Source organism: Pogona vitticeps, chromosome 5 (assembly GCF_051106095.1).
Source record: "Pogona vitticeps strain Pit_001003342236 chromosome 5, PviZW2.1, whole genome shotgun sequence".
NCBI classification, from domain to species: domain Eukaryota; kingdom Metazoa; phylum Chordata; class Lepidosauria; order Squamata; family Agamidae; genus Pogona; species Pogona vitticeps.
The window spans coordinates 172,386,088-172,405,198 of record NC_135787.1 but is presented as its reverse complement, the minus strand read 5'-3'; the positions used below and the strand labels follow the sequence as shown (position 1 = coordinate 172,405,198).

Below are 19,111 nucleotides of genomic sequence, written 5' to 3'. Positions count from 1 at the left end.
AGAAAGAATGTGGATATTTGAAGTATGTTCAGAAGTCTAGAATTTTGTTAAATTATTTTCTTTCTTTGGCGTCTTCCAAATTTTCATTCCATCATGACATTTATCATGGGCGTAATTGGTCCACATTCTTGTAAATATGAGTCAGAGGCTGAAATCTTGTTGCTTTGTTACACAAGGGGAAGGCAGCCATAGCATTCACTCATTTCTAGCCGGCAGTCACTGCTGGGATTCTTGTGTGTGTGTGTGTGTGTGTGTGTGCCCATTGGTTTGGTGCACTCTTGGGAATCTCAAAGGAGACTCCCTGAATTATCAGCTAGGAATACGTGGATGCTACCGATTTCATTTTCTGGCTGTGTAACAGTTGCGCTCATATCTTTCTGGTGGATTTTCTGTAGGCAGGAGGTTGGCTGCTGTGCTTTTGTTCTGGTCGAGAATGACTTTTACGTTTTTATTTTTTCATTGATTTTAGTGGAATTTGCCACTTCAACTGGGTTGCTAATATTTCTGTTGAGCTGCATAACAAGATCCTGCTCCTTTTTTTTTAAAAAAAAGGCTATGATTTTTACATAATACAATGTACATCAGCCTTCCCATTGAGAATACAGCAAATTGAATTGTAATTATTGAATTTATTCCTTTAATACTCAAATACGTTTTTGTTTTTATTTGTTTCAGTGATACAGGAGCAAAGCCTCCAGAAAGTGTTATCTTTGGAATTATGATTACCATTTCTGCAGTCCTAGGTATGTATCTGTTTGTTCAGATGCTTTTATTGATTGAATTTTCTACTCCAGCTCATTCTAAATTGGGTAAAAATGGTTGTGTACAAAACTGGCATGTATTTTGAAACAGTTAAGAACAGGAGGTATACTATGATTTCTTCCATCCTCAATCTGATGTCACACTGACTACATATGTTTTATTTTCATTCAGAGATGTTTCTGGTATCACTAGAGAAACTTAAAAAGGGAAGTGAGCAGGCTTTCTGTAAGAAATCTCCAAGAGCTGTTCACAATGAAGCCTGTAGGGCGTAGGAGATGTACTCTCTGAAGAGGAGATGTGGTGGGGAAGGATTATGATCAATCAATACCTTTTTCTGAAATACTGTTTTATCAGAGTGAGAGTTTAAAACTATGAAATAGTTTTAAACATATATTAAACAAAGGTCCAATTTTGTTTTAAAAGTTCCTGGGATTAGGTGTGATATGTAGATGAATAAAGCATGTCTAGAAAGACACTGAAAAAAGAATACACCACCCACTACCTGCTGGCCATTATCTCTTGTTTAGTTGATACTAGAAGATATTTTAGAACTCACCAAACAGGCCTTGTTTATTTCAGTTTAATCTCTCCCCCCCCCCAACACAAACCTCCTGCCTAGGTCAGTCACAGAGGTACGTTGCCATGCCACCTGAAGCTTCCTGGGGTAGAAAAAATGGGATGGAGGGATGTTGGACTGCAACTCTTACGGTTCATCAGTTTTGACTCTCCTGACTAAGTCATGTTAGAGTTGCAATCTGACTATATCTGGAAAGCCCTGGGGTGATCTATTTTGAATTACCCTGCAGGCCATTAATAGGGAAATCTAAAGGAACATCTCTCTCTCATTATACAGCATATTCATTACTTGTGTGTGTGTGTGTGTGTGTGTGTGTGTGTGTGTGTGTGTGTGTGTGTGTGTGTGTGTGTGTGTGTGTGTGTGTGTGTGTGTGTGTGTGTGTGTGTGTGTGTGTGTGTGTGTGTGTGTGTACTCTATTCTGTGCCCAATGGTTTGTGATTATTTTTCATTTTTCTTTCTCCCTCACACTCTCTTTTCCAGGTGCAATTACAATGATCATGAAATATTTGATGTTAAAGAAGCAAAATGAAATGACACATTTTAATTCCTCTTGTTTCAATTTACTGGCACTATGTTTTGGAATCCTGGGTTGTATAGGAATGAGTATCATTGCTAGCGTTCAGGTAGGTCTAAACCAGTGTATGGTTGCTTTAATGATTTCCCATTTCTCCTTCAAGTGGCATAGAAATAATTAAAACAATTTTAGAAATAATCAAAACAATTTTAGAGTATATGTTTTAATTGCATTTTAATTGTTTTGACTTTTTATTGTATTTTAAATGTTGTAAGCTGCCCAAAGACCTTTGGGTAGTTTGGGCGGCATATAAGCTAAATAAAACAAACAAACAAACAAACAAATAAACAAACAAACAAACAAATAAAACTATCATAATAAAATAATGAAAAATACTGTATTTTCCATCAATTTTTCCCAGGGGTGGAAAATATGAAGCTCCATGTGGCTCCCAGGGGCCAAATGCTGTTCCAAACAGCACAGAAAATCTTGCACCTTCTACGTGGATTTAGGGAGCAATTTTATCACATGATGAGCCTCTCCCCTACAAATTAATTTTTAAAACACTGTTGGAGCATCTGGCTATAAAGTCGGAGATTGGGAACCCAGTTCCCCACTGTATTATAAGCTCAGAGAGTTAGATAGAGGTTGGGAGTTCAATTCCCTGCCTTGAGTGCCAGAAGAGCCATCTGTATGAACTTGAGCAAGCTGCACAGTCTTCAGCTGCCCACCAGAAGGAAGAAAAAGTAAATCATTTTTGAGTAACATATACCTAGAAAACCTTGGAAAAGGTCACTGTAAAAGGAATGGCTGAGGCAGTCAGACCTGCTGGGCTGTATATGGACATGAAACGTTTTGCAAGTACTGTAAATATATTCTTAACTTGTTTTCTAGAGGAAAGTGCTGTTAGTAGATTACAATTCTGCTAATGTAAAAAATGGAATAGATGTGAAAAATAATTAAATTAATGTGAAAGCTGTAAGAGTGATTTTGAAAGAGGCAGATATACACACAGAACCTCTTCACATATACAGTAATGCTTTTACTTTCATGTTTCATGAAACTAGAACATGAATGCCTTGCAAGTGTATTGCCATGATAAACGAAGTAAACATGCACAGTACTAATTTAATCAATTAAGCAGAAAAAAATAAAAAGTCTAGACTGCTGAATGCATTTATGTTGTAGTCGGTTCATGGCTATGTGGAATTAGCACATGGACCACTAGCAAATGGACTGTTCCAAACAGAAACCACTCATATCATCAGTGATCCACAGTACAGCCCATTCTGAACAATAATCTTTTCCTCTCCCAAGCTCTGGCCAGCCGACCTGTACTTGCTTACAGATAGCTCCATCAGTTTTAAGCACATGTAACACACAAACCATGCAATATGCTCACAGGAACAACTCTGCTGTATACCTAGATGCTAAACTTCAGCCTCATATCTATTCCTGAAGTATCATTATGGGTCTCAACACTGTTATGCACAACACTGGGCTCATTTACTTTTTAATCTTTCAACGTGATCTGTACAATGCCCCACTGCATTCTGCACAGGGCAAAGAGAACAATTTCTTTAGATTAAATAATGCTGTTGCCACTTGGGAAGTTCCTCAGTAGTGAACTTGTCACCCTCATTTTTCCATCCCACTTTGTCTTTCCTGAAATACCATGAACAGTGTGTATATAAAACTATATTCTAAGTGTTTTGCTCCATATGTCTGAGGAAGTGGGTTCTAATCCATGAAATCTGGCACCAAAATAAATCTTAGTCTGTAATGTACCTTAATACACTTGTTTTTATTTTTCTCTTTGGCTTTGTTACATAGGCAGAAAGTAAATAATCACAAGCAGTTTTATTTTTAAGCACATTTGTAGGCATACAGATTGCTAAGATATCAATGAGGAATTTTTTAAAAGAAGCAAATGGAAATACTTGTAAAAAGAATTCAATTGAATGGGTTGAATCTGAATATTTTTGTAGCTAGAGCAGACCCAATAAAATTAATGGGATGATATTACCTATTATTGGTTTTGATAAGTTTATTCTAAGTGTGATTAAATCTTGATTACATCTCCTGTAAGTGTAATTTGCATGTACTAAACAAAATTGATTTCACAGACTTGAGGAAGTGTATTCAAATACAGTGTTAAGAGTCTTTTTTTGGGGTTTATATATACATGTCAAAACAAACTTTTCTATGGAAACAGAGAGGTATACAGTACCAACAAGAGGAACAAGAAAATCTTCTGATTCTTAAGCTTGAATCTTAATCACAAAGATATGCTTAGTTTGCACAAAATAATTCTTAAACTATACAAGTTTCATAATTTCTGCCTGGAAAGATATGCTATAAGTCCATCATGAATCCCAGTATGAAGATAAGCAGAACAACCAAATCGATTACACTTCCCTATTCCTCGTGACGGTTTCTTTAAAATTGTTGTAAGAAATTTATTTCCTAAGAAAGAAGTTCTTATTGCTGAAGTTTTTGCAATGACATGGAGAATTCTGTACTTGTGAAATAATTTGCCCAAAGCAGCCAGATATTACTAGAACAAAAGATGTTCTGTGCCTGCTTCTTCCCTTAACAGTTAGGTATTCCAATAGCTTTTAAAGTAATAGCATATGGTATTACTTGTATCCATATAGTGCCTTGGGGATAGGGACCAAAGCAACATGACCAAAGTGCAGCTTCTTTTTCCAATAGATTACACACATGAAGAGATACATAGCATATCTCTGCCCCTCTGACTACAGAAGTGTTCTTTATTTGAATGGGGTAAACCATTCCTAATGTGCCATGCTAGATAGCATTGGATTGGGTTGACCTTTATGTGGGGTAGGAATTAGTAAAATGTCAAGATTCTCCCCCCCCCTCCTGGGCTATCTCCAGTTGAAAAGTAGGAACTGTTGTGTTTACTCTTTTGCAAATGATGGTGTAAATAGTTTATTGTTTTTGTTAATAAAATTAAGATAAAAGGATACAACTACATGCCAGCAACCTGCTATGATGGTCATATTTAAGCACTATTTGAAAGTTATCTCACTCTCGCAGACACACAGAGACACACAGTATTTATATATGCATTTATTCTTCACCGTTTTACCCAAGGCTCTTGTAATCAGAGTGCAGAGGATTGCTGGAGAGATCCAAAATCCATGGAATGAATTGACCTGCCTGTGCAATGAAACATCTTTACCTCTGTAGGGCAGAGAGTTCTGTCATTTGAAATAACACTTCCAGTGGCTTGAGGACTTCAAACTCTACAACAAATCAAGCCACAGTGGAGTGGAGGAAAATCTAATGATTTGCTAGAACAGCTTTCTTAAAAAACCTACTGGAGCTGGGAGTTTGAGTAGCCACTGTGCCTCTTTGAGAGGGGCTTGACTTGATGATCTACAGGGTCCTTTTCAGCTGTGCAGTTCTAAGATGATGACGACTGAAAGGACCATTTGTTTTAAAGAACCCTGCTTTCAAATGCCTGCTGCACCATGAAGCGCCATGTTTCACAAAGCCAATCTGACTTTGCATGATTGTCTCTTTCTGTGTGCATTAGTGTAACTGCAAATTTTTCCCCATTTGTCTTCGCAGGAGCTGACATATCCTGCTGTCCATGATGGAGGGGCTCTCGTGGCATTTGTGTCTGGCACGATGTACATTGTACTTCAGACAGCCATCTCGTATAAGTTGTACAAGGAATATCCACAGTGGTGCACTCCATGTATATGGCACACAAGGCTGGTCCTCTCTGTCATGACCATAATGGCTCTTTTTCCCAGTATCCTTTCTAGTGTGGTCTAGGCACCCTACTGTGAATAAGACAGCTGACAGACTGTATCTTATTTTCAGTTATTGTAATACTTTTACTGTATCACTAAACTTTAGTGCCTTAAAGTTATTTAATCTTCTTTTAGGTTAAGGTGGAATTTGGAAATGCTATTTTACTAATGATATAATGATGTGCAATGAGTTATTTTTTTTAAACAATGAGATTGCAAGGATCCCTTTTGAAAAAGAGGAAGATGAAATCTTAATTTTAAAGTGCATCTTTAGATTTTCAGGCATTTTGTCAGGGTTTATTCTAGTCTTATATCATTCTCTTATCAATCTCAAGATTGTTGTGGGCAAAATGCAATCCAATGGGGACATTTTGGGCTCTTCCCCAAATTAACCTCCCCTCCCAAAAGCTGTTTTCATTGGTTCCTACAGAACATGGAGGGTTTTTTCAGTTTTTTAAAAAACAATGTCTTGACAATACAGTAGTTAAAACTATTTATCAGCTTCATGCAACCAGCAAGCAAGAAAACAAACAAACAAATATGTGTACCATCCAGCTGACAGGGAATCTGAAAATGGCTCTCTGTCCTGCTGAAGTCACTCACCCCTGTTTTAAAATAACAAAAAGGAGTGGAAAAGCAACTCAGATAGCACCGATTATTGGCAACGAATTACAATGAATTACACTATAATGAGTAAAGGAAACTCTTTATGTTTAGTAACTCATACATATGGATATTTGTCCCACTGTTTGGTGTGTTGTGGGTACAGATCGGTTTGCTCTTTTTTCCAGTTACCGCATAATATACTTATTTATTTTATTTATTTATTTTATTTTATTTATTTATTTATTTATTTATTTATATGCCGCCCACTCTACCCAGAGGTCTCTGGGCGGCTTACAATAATTAAAATTCAATACAATAAGATGATTAAAATACAATTATAATACAATTAAAATACAATTAAAATTGCCATCATCAGGACCCACAGTTGTTATTTCAATTAAAAGCCTTCTGGAACAGGAAGGTTTTGACCTGGCGCCGAAATGTCATCAACGTCGGCGCCAGACGGATTTCAGTTGGGAGGGCGTTCCATAGTCTGGGGGCAGCTGCCGAAAAGGCCCTTTGTCTACAAGCCATCCCTCTTACCTCTTTGAGGGATGGCTCTTTCAAAAGGGCCCCCTGGCTAGATCTTAACTGCCGGGTAGGCTCATATGGAAGGAGGCGTTCCTTCAAGTATCCAGGGCCCAAGCCGTTTAGGGCTTTATATGTCAAAACAAGCACTTTGAATTGGGCTCGGGCAGCAACTGGTAACCAATGTAAATTGAACAGAATTGGCTTGATGTGATCTCTAGCGGCTCCACCACTCACCAGCCGCGCAGCTCGATTCTGGACCAGTTGCAGTCACCGGACCGTCTTCAAAGGCAGCCCCACGTAGAGCGCATTGCAATAATCTATACGAGATGTTACCAGTGCGTGTGTAACTGTCATGAGACTCTGCTCGTCCAGGTAGGGCCGCAGCTGGTATAATTTCCGCAGCTGAAGGAAGGCGCCTCTGGCCACCGAGTCCACCTGGGCTTCCAAAGTTAGACTGGGGTCCAGGAGCACCCCCAGGCTGCGGACCCTGTCCCTTAGGGGGAGTGTAACCCCATTCAGGGCAGGGAAATGGCCCTCCAACCTGTCCGGCGAAGCACCCACTAACAGCACTTCCGTCTTGTCTGGATTGAGTTTCAATTTATTAACCCTCATCCAGTCCATTATCAGGTCCAGACACGAGTTCAGCACAGAAACCGCCTCACCTGGATTGGTGGAAAACGAGAGGTAGAGCTGAGTGTCGTCAGCATATTGCTGACTCCTCAGCCCAAACCTCCTGATGACCTTTCCCAGCGGTTTCATGTAGATGTTAAACAGCATGGGGGACAGTATCGAGCCCTGAGGAACCCCATGACATAAATGCCATGGGGCAGAGCAACTGTCCCCCAGCACCACCCTCTGGACACGGTCAGCTAGGAAGGAGCGGAACCACCGTAAAACAGTGCCCCCAACTCCTAACCCAGCCAGCCTATCCAGAAGGACACCATGGTCGATGGTGTCGAAAGCCGCTGAGAGGTCCAGGAGTATCAACAGGGTCACACTCCCCCTGTCTCTCTCCCGGCAAAGGTCATCATACAGGGCGACCAAGGCTGTCTCTGTACCAAAACCCGGCCTGAAACCCGATTGAAATGGATCCAGAAAATCCGTTTCATCCAGCAGCGCCTGGAGTTGCCCGGCCACAACCCGCTCCAACACCTTGCCCAAATAAGGGAGGTTCGCCACTGGTCGGTAGTTGACCACCAGCCTTGGGTCCAGGTTAGGCTTTTTAAGGAGTGGTCGAATTACCGCCTCTTTCAAGGCGGTAGGGACCACTCCCTCTCTCAGAGAGGCGTTCACGGCCTCCTGGACCCAAGTGCAAACCCCCCTGGCAGATCTTCCAATTAGCCAAGATGGGCAAGGGTCGAGCGGCGTGGTGGTAGAACGGACAGATCCAAGCACCCTGTCCACATCCTCGGGTCTCAACAATTGAAACTCATCCATTAAAGTTTGACCTAAGCACGGCACACTGGACACATCTTCCGATTTTGCAGTAACAGTGGAGTCCAGCCCACTGCGAATCTGAGCGATTTTTTCCTCAAAATGAATAGCAAACTCATCACAGCGAGCTGATGAGCAGTCCAGGACCTCCACCAGGTTTCCCGGTTGAAGAAGATCCCGGACCACCCGAAACAGCTCTGCTGGACGATATTCTGAGGAAGCAATGCGGCTGGAGAAATATTGCCGTTTCGCCAGCCGTATGGCCACGAAATAGGCCCGATAATGGGCTCTAAGTCGTGTTCGATCGGATTCCCAGCGGGACTTCCTCCACCTGCGCTCTAGCCGTCTCCCCTCTCGCTTCATCGCCCGCAGTTCAGAAGTATACCAAGGAGCTGTCTGGGCTCGGCGAGCAGGGAGAGGGCGCTTAGGCGCAATCGTGTCAACCGCCCGGGTCATCTCCCTATTCCATAGGGTGACCTGAGCTTCGACGGGAGCGCTGACCATATCAGACGGATAATCCCCCAGAGCATTCAGGAAACCATCCGGATCCATTAGTCTCCGGGGGCGGATCATCTTAATCGATCCCCCACCCTTGCAGAGGGAAGAAGAAGCTAATAGACTGAACTTGACCAGGAAGTGGTCTGACCATGACAATGGGGTCACAACCAGCCCCTCCACATCCAAATCACCACCTTCCAGTCCCGTTGAGAAAACCAGGTCCAAGGTATGGCCCTTCTCATGTGTCGGGCCGATGACACATTGAGACAGCCCCATGGTTGTCATGGCGGCCATGAAGTCCTGAGCCGCCCCAGTCAAGGCAGCCTCGGCATGGATGTTGAAGTCTCCCAGCACCAACAGCCTGGGAGTCCTCAACACCAGGTCCGAGACAACCTCCGTCAGCTCAGGTAGGGAGACCGTTGGTACGCAGCAGGGTGGGCGGTACACCAACAGAATCCCTAATCTGTCTCGTGAGCCCAACACACAATACAGGCCCTCAAGACCTCCTCTCAAAGGGACAGGAAGCCTGGTCAAGGAGATAGAACTCCTATAGACTATAGCAACTCCCCCTCCCCGACCCTCCGAGCGACACTGGTGCTGGACTGAGTACCCAGGAGGACACAGCTGGGAGAGGGGGACACCACCTTCCTCTCCCACCCAGGTCTCAGTAATGCACGCCAGGTCAGCACCCTCATCCAGAATTACATCATGGATGAGGGCAGTTTTATTTTGTACTGACCTGGCGTTCATCAACAGCACCGTGTGGCTCGAGGGTTTGCTGATATGGTCGCCTGATACCATTTGGTTGGAGGTAGGACTAGAAGAGGGGATAGATGTAAGATATCTAACCTCTCTTCTCCCACGCGGGCGTGTTCTACCCCCACCGCCATTCCTTCCCCTACCCAGCACCACCTCAATGGCTGCCCCCTCCAACGCCCTCCCCCCTTCCTGTTCCATCAGGTCCACTGTGGGTCTTTATACAACCTGATGGCAATTAATAATACTAACAGTTAAAACAAACAAGAACAAACCCACACCCCTTCTAATGCCCCTTCTCCCCTCCCAGCCAGGTGGCTGGTGTTGAGGAAGGGGTGGGTTTGCCCAAAGCAGCAGCAGCAGCAGCAGCAGCAGCAGGGTCCCGGTCCTGAAGGGTAGGGGAGTGCAGGCCAAAAATACTCCCAGGCACTGTCTCTCACCCAGTGCCTGGGGACGGCAGATGTTACCAGCAACTCCCCCGAAGACAAGAACGTTGCTCTCAGAGGGCCCTGGCACCGGCTTCTTGCTTTTAAAGCTTCCCTCCCCTCCCAGCCAGGTGGCTGGTGTTGAGGAAGGGGTGGGTTTGCCCAAAGCAGCAGCAGCAGCAGCAGCAGGGTCCCGGTCCTGAAGGGTAGGGGAGTGCAGGCCAGAAATACTCCCAGGCACTGTCTCTCACCCAGTGCCTGGGGACGGCAGATGTTACCAGCAACTCCCCCGAAGACAGGAACGTTGCTCTCAGAGGGCCCTGGCACCGGCTTCTTGCTTTTAAAGCTTCCCTCCCCTCCCAGCCAGGTGGCTGGTGTTGAGGAAGGGGTGGGTTTGCCCAAAGCAGCAGCAGCAGCAGCAGCAGCAGCAGCAGCAGGGTCCCGGTCCTGAAGGGTAGGGGAGTGCAGGCCAGAAATACTCCCAGGCACTGTCTCTCACCCAGTGCCTGGGGACGGCAGATGTTTCCAGCAACTCCCCCGAAGACAGGAACGTTGCTCTTGCTAGATTGGACCAAATTGCCCCCAGAGCAATCTAACCTGTACTTTTTTGAGCCCCTATCAGGGGCTTATACTTTTTTTGGGTGTGGGTTGGTACACTCTAGTTTAGTCCATTCCCAGAGTGTGCAGTTATTCAGAAAGCTACCAAAGTTCCTTACTCTGTCAGTTTCTAGTATCATGAAGTAGCTTAATAAAATGAACTACTTCAGGGTATCAGCAGATTGAACACTTCTTCTGCTCCTCTGTTAGATCATTGCCATTGAACTAACTTCCCAATCTATCTCCAGATGGGGCACCTCTACCATTCATTTGGCTTATCAGCTTGCTCGACAACCAGCCCCTAGAATGGTTCACCCTCACTCCACCAGAGCATTGGCAGCCTCTACAGCCTTTCTCTGTGGCGTAACTCTTCCGGACGTCTGAGCCTCTGCCACTTGGGCACAGCCGGCCACGTTTATCCCTCATTATAGACTCGACCTCCGACAAAGTCTGATGCGGCATTTGGAGATGCTGTTCTAGCCTCTACCTTGGCCTGACACCCTGCCTCTGGGTAAGACAGCTTATTGTCACCCAGGGTGTGATTCAGAGAGGCCACAAAGAAGAACGACAGGTTATCCACCTGTAATTGTAGATCTTCCAGTGGACCTCCGTGATTCACACATCCCGCCTGTCCTCCCCTCTGTCACGCCATTGTTTGCTTACTATTAAGTGGCGGTTGACACAACTGAAAGGGGACGCTTGGCACCAAGGAACTTATACGAGTGGGGAGGGCCATATTCTATTGCTTTTATTGCGACTGCAGAAGAATCTTCCAATGAGGCTCCGTGCAGGCGCAAATCACCCACGGTGTGAATCACAGAGGTCCACTCAAAGAACTACAATTACAGGTGGGTAACCTGTCAGTTTTTTTGCTTTGTGACCAGGGCCTTAGTGTGCTATGATGTAGTACTTTTCATCTAAAGTTCTACTAAACCAATAATGCTTAATGTTGTTTTCTGGTTCACAATTTTTTTCTCCATAAAAGATTGATCATTTCCAAATGCAGAGACTCCTCCCCCCCGCCCCCAACCTCTGATGCCTGCATTGTGCAGGTGGCTGGACTCAAATGGCCTTAGAGGCCCCTTCCAACTCCATTGTTCTATGATTCTATGAACCAGAGGTTTGTTCTGCAGCAAAACTAAGAACATTTTTCTGTGTTTGAATTTCATGTCTGGCTTGTGGACAAGATAGACAAAGTTCCTGGGTGATACTGCACGATATAGATCATCTTAAAAAAACAAAAACATTTTAAAAAATTGGATCAGACCTATATATTGCTTTCATTGGTTCCAGTGAAGCCTAGTTAAGCAGCAGCAGACAGAGGATAGTATGTTTGAAGTATTCCTTTTTAAATCCATTGTTTCCTTTTAACTCCTCTTTCTCCAGTGATTGCATGTGCTTCACTAATTTCCGTCACAAAAATAGACTGGAATCCAGGGGAAAAGGTAAAACTTCACTAGATAAAACATTTCTTATTTCTGCCAGCTGCTCAATGATGTTTAAAGTAGGGAATAGATGACTTTGCTGGTCAGTTTGAAGCTATGCAGAGTTCTTTCAGTAGACTTTTCAGGGGGTAGCTGTATTAGAATGTTCTATACCAGCAACAAGAACAGAGTGTTGTTGCACCTTAAAGACAGCTAAATTTAATTCGGTGTGAGCTTTTATGGATTGCATATAGGAAGCTGCCTTATTGTGGGCCAAACCGTTAGTCCATCTAGCCCCAATTTGTTAAATTTTGGCTTGCAAATGCTTGTTAGGTTTTCAGACAGGATCTCTCGCAGTCCGTTTTATTCTCTGGTGATCTCCTGTTCAAGTACTAACCAGACTGAACCAAGCTCTGAACCCAGTGGTAAAGCGATAACTCTAGTTGTATTGAATCAAATAGCCTACAGTCTCCAAAAGCTTATACGAATTAAAACATCTTAGTCTTTCAGGTTGCCACAAGACCTGTTTTTTTTTTCAGATTTTCAGATTTCTTAAGATTGTTCTTAAGATTGACCTCTCCTTTGGAGGACAGGGGAGGGGTGATGTTTTGTATTTCTTTTTAAGGCATCAACAGTACTTTGAAAGTTTTTTTTTCTGTAGTGCTATAGAAGCAATTACTGATTTAATGCTGTGTTTAGCAACCATTAAAAACAAGTGAGACATCTTTTTGTCTCCCTTCCACTCCAGAGGGAAGGAAGATTTAAAGGAAAAGTTTCCCATTGCTCAATTGAGGCATGGGGCGAAACCCTTTCCAAACATTGCCGATACTTTAGTAAACATTAAAAAGAAATACAAAATGTCACCCATTCCCTGCCCACCAAAGGAGAGCTCAGAGGACGTTTTCACTTAAGTAGTGCCTGCCAAGGGACAGCCAGCCATCTGCTTTGGGTTGATCCCAGGGATCACACATGCTATTGTTCCTTCTTTGGTCACAAGTAAGCTTCCTGGGATAACTGTGGCTGAAGCACATTCTGCACTTCTCCACCTCCAGTGCAGTTTTATATTTAAGGTTTCCCAAGGCATGGTGGGCCCCAAAGTGAGCTTGTCATTCCCTTGTTTTGGAGGAGGTTAGCCCTGTCAATCTGTAACTAAGAGTCCTGTGGCACCTGAAAGCCTAACCAATTTGATTTCACATAGAGTGACCAGATGAAAGAGGATAGAATTCCTGTGTCTTCGATAATTGTTTAGAAGGAAAATGTTCAGCAGGTTCTGCTTTTGGTGCAAGTTTACACCTGCTGAAATTTCCTCCTCCACGCAACTGTTCAAGGTGCAGGAACCTTGCCCTCTTTTTCATCTGGCCAGTCTAATTTCACATCACTGTCCATGGGCTGTGTCCTGTTTTATCAGATGCAACTGTTAAAGAGTGGCGGCAATCCACAAAAGTTTATGTCAAAGAAAATTTGCTTGGCTTAAAGGAGCCACAAGACTCTTTCTCCTTTCATCTCCTTTGATAAAAGGGTGAAATAGTTCCATGAAAAAACAACTGTACAGGATTCAGAGATGGGAAATTGCTTTGTGAATGTTTAGAAGCTGAGCATAGAGTTGGAGGATGAGGAGGGATGTGGGATAAATGTAGGAGGAAAATGAGATTGCAGAAGCCTCCTTGTGGTGATAGTGACTGTTAATCTCCACCACATTCATCCATTATATGCACTGATTTAATAGAATATGCTATATCTCTGATGGTGAGATTCTCAATCTGTGAAAGCTTGTGCTGCAATAAATGGACTTTATTTTTAAGATACCTTCAGACTTTTTGTTTTTGGCTGGAGTTCAGATGTACAACAAAAACAAAAGAGTACCTATGGTATTTTTAAGGTTAATGGGTTTATTTCTGTGGGAGCTTTCATGGATTGCAATCTGCCTCTTTACAGGTGCTTCCCCTCTCTAAAAGGTAAAGGTACCCCTTGACATTTTTAGTCCAGTCGTGTCCGACTCTAGGGGGCGGTGCTCATCCCGTTTTCAAGCCGTAGAGCCAGCACTTGTCCGAATACAGTTTCCATTGTCATGTGGCCAGCATGACTAGGGAACAGCACTGAGATGGTACCTATTTATCTACTCGCATTTACATGCTTTCGAACTGCTAGGTTGGCAATGAGCTGGGACAAAGTGATGGGAGCTCACTCCGTCGCGTGGATTCGATCTTACGACTGCTGGTCTTCTGACCCTGCAGCACAGGCTTCTGCAGTTTAGCCCACAGCGCCACCACATCCCCTCTCTAAAATCTGCTAAAAATACCTTGTTCATGGGACATGCTTATACCACAAGAGGGAGCACTTGCCCTATAAATCCAGAATATAACTGGGGGGGGGGGCTGCATCTGGCTGCAGCAGTCTTGTGACAGTGTAAATACTCAATAAGGTGTAAAGAGTGCTGCAAAAGTAGCATTTTAGGAATCTACATTTAAATGTTGCCAGCTCTGTGCCCTATTAGACCTGGGGTTAATATTAGGCAGCATGGATGTCATTTGCATTTTAATTCGTTTTTGTAGGCCTTGGAACCCCCATGATAAAAAATATAAAAGATGAAGAACTACATTTCCAGACATCCCGAGGAAGCACCATCCACCTTCAAAACAAAGCATTCAGCATCTTTATTTCAATAATAATAATAATAATAATAATAATAATAATAATAATAATAATAATAATAATAATAATAATAATAATAATAATAATAATAATAATAATAATAAATGTTTAAAAACAAGAGCAAAAAGAAGCAGATACTTCCTGGTTTTATTTATTCAGAGTGCTGGTAATGCACAGTAGGTATATGTGGTTAAAGAAATGACTTAGATACTCTCAGAAGTTGTCCATCCATGCATTAGATCTTTTGTAACTGTCCCTGGTGCAGCCCTTTGATCCAACTTAACTTAAAGAGCCTCATGGCACAGTGGTTAAACTGCTGTACTGCAGCCAAAACTGTGCTCACAACCTGGGGTTCAATCCCAGGTAGCCGGCTCAAGGTTGACTCAGCTTTCTATCCTTCCAAGGTCAGTAAAATGAGTATCCAGCTTGCTTGGGTGTGTGTGTGTGTCGCGGCAATGTGTAGTCTGCATAATTAACTTGTTAACTGCCTAGAGAGTGCTTGAAGCATTTGGGGGCAGTATATAAGCAGCAACAGTATACTGCCCCATAGTTGCTTAAAGTCTGGGTGGTTTATTGCAGTGTTCCCCAACCTTGGGCCTCCAGATGTTCTTGGACTACAACTCCCAGAAGCCTTCACCACCACTTCTGCTGGCCAGGATTTCTGGGAGTTGAAGTCCAAGAACATCTGGAGGCCCAAGGTTGGGGACCATCTTATTGTAAGATGGCTAAAAGGTTTAAAATCTGAGAAGCATTTCAAACAGCAAGGATTGTCATGGAAGCATTCAATTTAGTATATTGTTTTATTTATTTAAAAATAAGTGATGTTTTTAATTTAAAAACCTGAATCCATGTTTTAAAAGAAAAACAGAAATTCTTCATTTAAAAAAAAGAGAAATAGCAATTACTGTTGTATTGGACTTTGTTTTTACTTGTTTCTATTCTACTATGGGACCTTTGGTGTCAAGCTAAATTTAGTATGTAGATAGTGTTGTTTCTGTTTATTTTAGGATTATGTGTATCATTTGGTGAGCGCAGTCTGCGAATGGACCATAGCCTTTAGTTTTGAGATGTTCTTCTTAACTTTTGTCTCAGACTTTCAGGTGAGTATAATGGACAGAGAGCTCCATGTTCAGAACAAAAAACAGCACTTAAGTCAAGATTTTTCTTGATCTGTATGAGGGATGCAATTAATCACTAGAATAAACTTACAGAAGTGTTTTATTCTGTTTTGAAGAAAATGCAGTCAGCCTAGAATGAGGTTGTAATTTGGACAGAAAGTTAGGAGGGGGAACTGCAAGCTGCCAGTTTACTGGTACCACCCTTCTGCTGTTGGCCCCAAGATTGTTTTTTGTTAGCCTATTTGAAAAGTGTGGGTCTTTGCCAAAACACCAACTCCAGTAAAGAGAAGGCTTTAGTTGCATAAACTATATAGTTTGGAGACCAAAAAGTGTGTGGGGGGGGGCAGGATATTCTATAATGGCTACACAGTTTGGAGTGAAACTAGACAATGACTGTCACATTCCCTCCTGTCCCCTGGTTGCTTCACCAATCAAAGGGCACAAGCTATGTGTTGTGTCGTTGCCACCGGTTGATTACATCAACATTATGTATTATTAATAATAGAGGTCCAGGCAATGTGTCAGTTTAAATAGAACCAAATAGTTGTTTATTATTACAGGTGATGAAGGTACAATCAATATCTTTAATTCTTAACGAAACATCTCATTTCATCCACCCTCAACCACCAACCCTTTCTCTGTACCCCAAACTCCAAAACCACCAATCCTCAAATCCAAAAACTCTCGATCTCCAAACTCCCAATCTCTCCCTCCTCCTGCTGCAGAGACTTATATTTCGTGGGCCCGCCTCTCCAGCACTCTCATTGGTCCATGCATATGGCATATTCATATTCATGACCTGGGCAGAAGGCACAATCAATTTATCACATTTTCTGCATGTGATTTTGCCCAGCTCCTGATGCTTGTGAAGTGAATAATTTGTGATGAGTTGCTGACTTTGTTGTTTTTGTTTTTTCTTCTTTTCATTCTAGAGGATTACCATGCATGTAACAATGGAAATACATTGAAGCCCCTGACAACTTTATGTTATGATTAGTATTTAGATATTGGTGTTCTTATTAAAAAAAACTGCTGTGGAGCGACAAGACCAGTCAGAACTGATGTGACTGCAGGCTGTGGCATCAGTGCTGTGATCTGGATAATCACAATCAAGGAAGAGACTCTCTTAAAAGTCTATCAACATTCCCTAATGTATTGTAATCGGGTTCTGTATCTTTTTTGTGCAATTCTTCCATTTTGGCGGGAAATAAAACTGGAGACGTTTTAACAGTGTTCAGATTGTTGTCTTTATTTGTTTCACTTATTTCTAACATATTGTTCATTGGATCAAAACACGTCAACTCAGGCAACTGGCCATAATTAGGAGAACAGACATCTCTTCCAAAGTCTGAGGAACTCACAGGGGTGCTCGGCCAAACCGCTGTCAGTCGGTAGGTCTCAGGAGAGGAGCGCTCCTCACAGCACAGATCGTCCCACAACATGGATGTCTGGCCCAGTCTCCTTCCTCTGGCAGTGTGTTAAAGCTGCTGTCAGGTCTAATCACATCTCTTCCGCCTCTGGATCCTCGTGGAAATACGATAACGGTCCACTTATGTGAAGCAATCCTGGCTGGTCTCTTGGTCTTAGGAGTGGATCAGGCAGCAGCTCTCCCACTCTCAGGTTGAGAAAATCCCTTAACAGTTCTTGAGTCTTTACATAATCAACTTCTCACCGTCTTTCATCCCTTCTTCTCTTCATGTCTTCCTCCGATACTGCCTCAAACCACTGCTCCCCCTGTCCACTTATACTCTCCCCCCAGATTGACAGCTCCTGCTCCTCCGCTTTTCCCTTTGCTCCTTCTTCCACCAGACAGATCTCCACATTCCCTTTCTTTTCCTCTGACACAATTTCCTTGTTTTCCTCCACAATCTCCATCTCTTCGCCTACTATATCCTTTTTATCATCATCCATCCCTTCTATCACAGATTCTATTATCACGGATGGCTCACTCTCACTTATTCCTCCTTCACATGTATCGTTTTGACTATTGAGCCACATTCTAAAAACTGTATATATACATTTTCTTCATGTTTGTTTGTTATTTTAAAATGAATATCTGGAAAATGCAGCTTCTCAAGAAAGCAGAAGATGTATTATTCCTTCTTTGTACTGAAGTTTCCTTTTAAAAATATGGCAGGAGAAAATAGATGTCATTGAAATAAAATTTATATTGCAATCTGTTAAGGGAGTGTGCGTCTGTGACTTTATCTTGTCTCTCGCAGAGTAAAGAGCAGATAAACGCACACAACAGCTTCTTCTTTTCAGCAGTGTATTTACAAAATATATACAGGATATACATACATACAGCACTTCAGTATTCAGTATTCAAACCGGCAGCATGACATGCAGACATCAGTGCACAGGAGAAGAGAATGACTGTACAGAGTTCATTTCTTAAATACAGTTCTGGCATCAGTCTAGTCCAATCCCGTCTAAGGTGACTTCATGCACACAGGTGTGGCAATCTTCATATTGCATTGAATTGCATCAGCCAGGGATGAAGGAATGACGTCATCTCAATCTTGTTCTGCACACACACATATTATGTTCAGGCTATATAAAAATTATATACCTTAACACTCCTCCTAATTTTTAAATTGCCTGAACCCATTACACATTCCCAATGCATCTATACACTTTTCATGCTTTTGAGCACACAACGGTTTAGTCAAAATGTCTGCAATATTTTCTTCAGTCTTACAATATTCTAATTCAATTAGTTTTCCTTTTACAGCTTCCCTTACATTATGATATTTTATATCAACATGTTTGCTCCTGTTTTTTACTCTATCTGTTTTGGCCATTTGTATACAGGTGGTATTGTCTTCCATTACTTTTATTGCATTATCTGTATTACACTTTAAGTCTTTTGTTAATTGTTTATACCAGATTAATTCAGAGCATAAATCTGACAAAGCAGCAAACTCTGCTTCAGAAGTTGAGATTGCTACAGAATTTTGCTTTCGTGATTTCCAACCAACTATATTACTTCCAAATTTTATGACAAATCCAGTCATAGATTTTCTGTCTTTTTCATCGTTAGCCCAGTCACTATCCACATAAGCTGATAGTTTTAAATTTTTTGATGGTTGCAAAGTTAAACGATAATTATATGTTCCCTTTAGGTATCTAAAAATCCTTTTTAATCCTTGCCAGTGTTTTTCACTAGGTTTTTCTATATATCTACTGAGTATGTTTACTGACGCCGCTATGTCCGGGCGCGTCCAGTTCGCTAGATACATTAGGCTCCCTATTGCTGAGTGATATAAATCTTTATTTTCAAAATCTTTACTTATTTCATCTTCCTTTTGAAAATCCACTGTCATGGGAGTACTCACATTCTTGCACTCTCCCATACAATATTTTTCTAACATTTGTTTTATTTTGTGTTCTTGACTTAATTCAAGTCCATGTTCTGTTTTCTTTATT

General features: G+C 42.2%; 1 protein-coding gene across 2 annotated transcripts in view; it reads left to right on the top strand.

Moving 5' to 3' along the window:
- Positions 1-16,915, top strand: part of LOC110071063 (DNA damage-regulated autophagy modulator protein 1) — a 37,385-nt gene extending 20,470 nt beyond the window's left edge. Inside the window, exons 2-7 of one of the 2 annotated variants that reach the window (XM_078376215.1) lie at positions 676-743; positions 1,820-1,962; positions 5,454-5,640; positions 11,875-11,933; positions 15,572-15,664; positions 16,615-16,915. In XM_078376215.1, the coding sequence (XP_078232341.1) occupies positions 676-743; positions 1,820-1,962; positions 5,454-5,640; positions 11,875-11,933; positions 15,572-15,664; positions 16,615-16,650 (586 nt within the window). In that variant the 3' untranslated portion in view covers positions 16,651-16,915. Of the gene's footprint in view, positions 1-675; positions 744-1,819; positions 1,963-5,453; positions 5,641-11,874; positions 11,934-14,464; positions 15,430-15,571; positions 15,665-16,614 lie in introns of those variants that run through there. The other variant, XM_078376216.1, reaches the window with a different exon arrangement.
- The last annotated feature ends 2,196 nt before the right edge of the window (positions 16,916-19,111 follow it).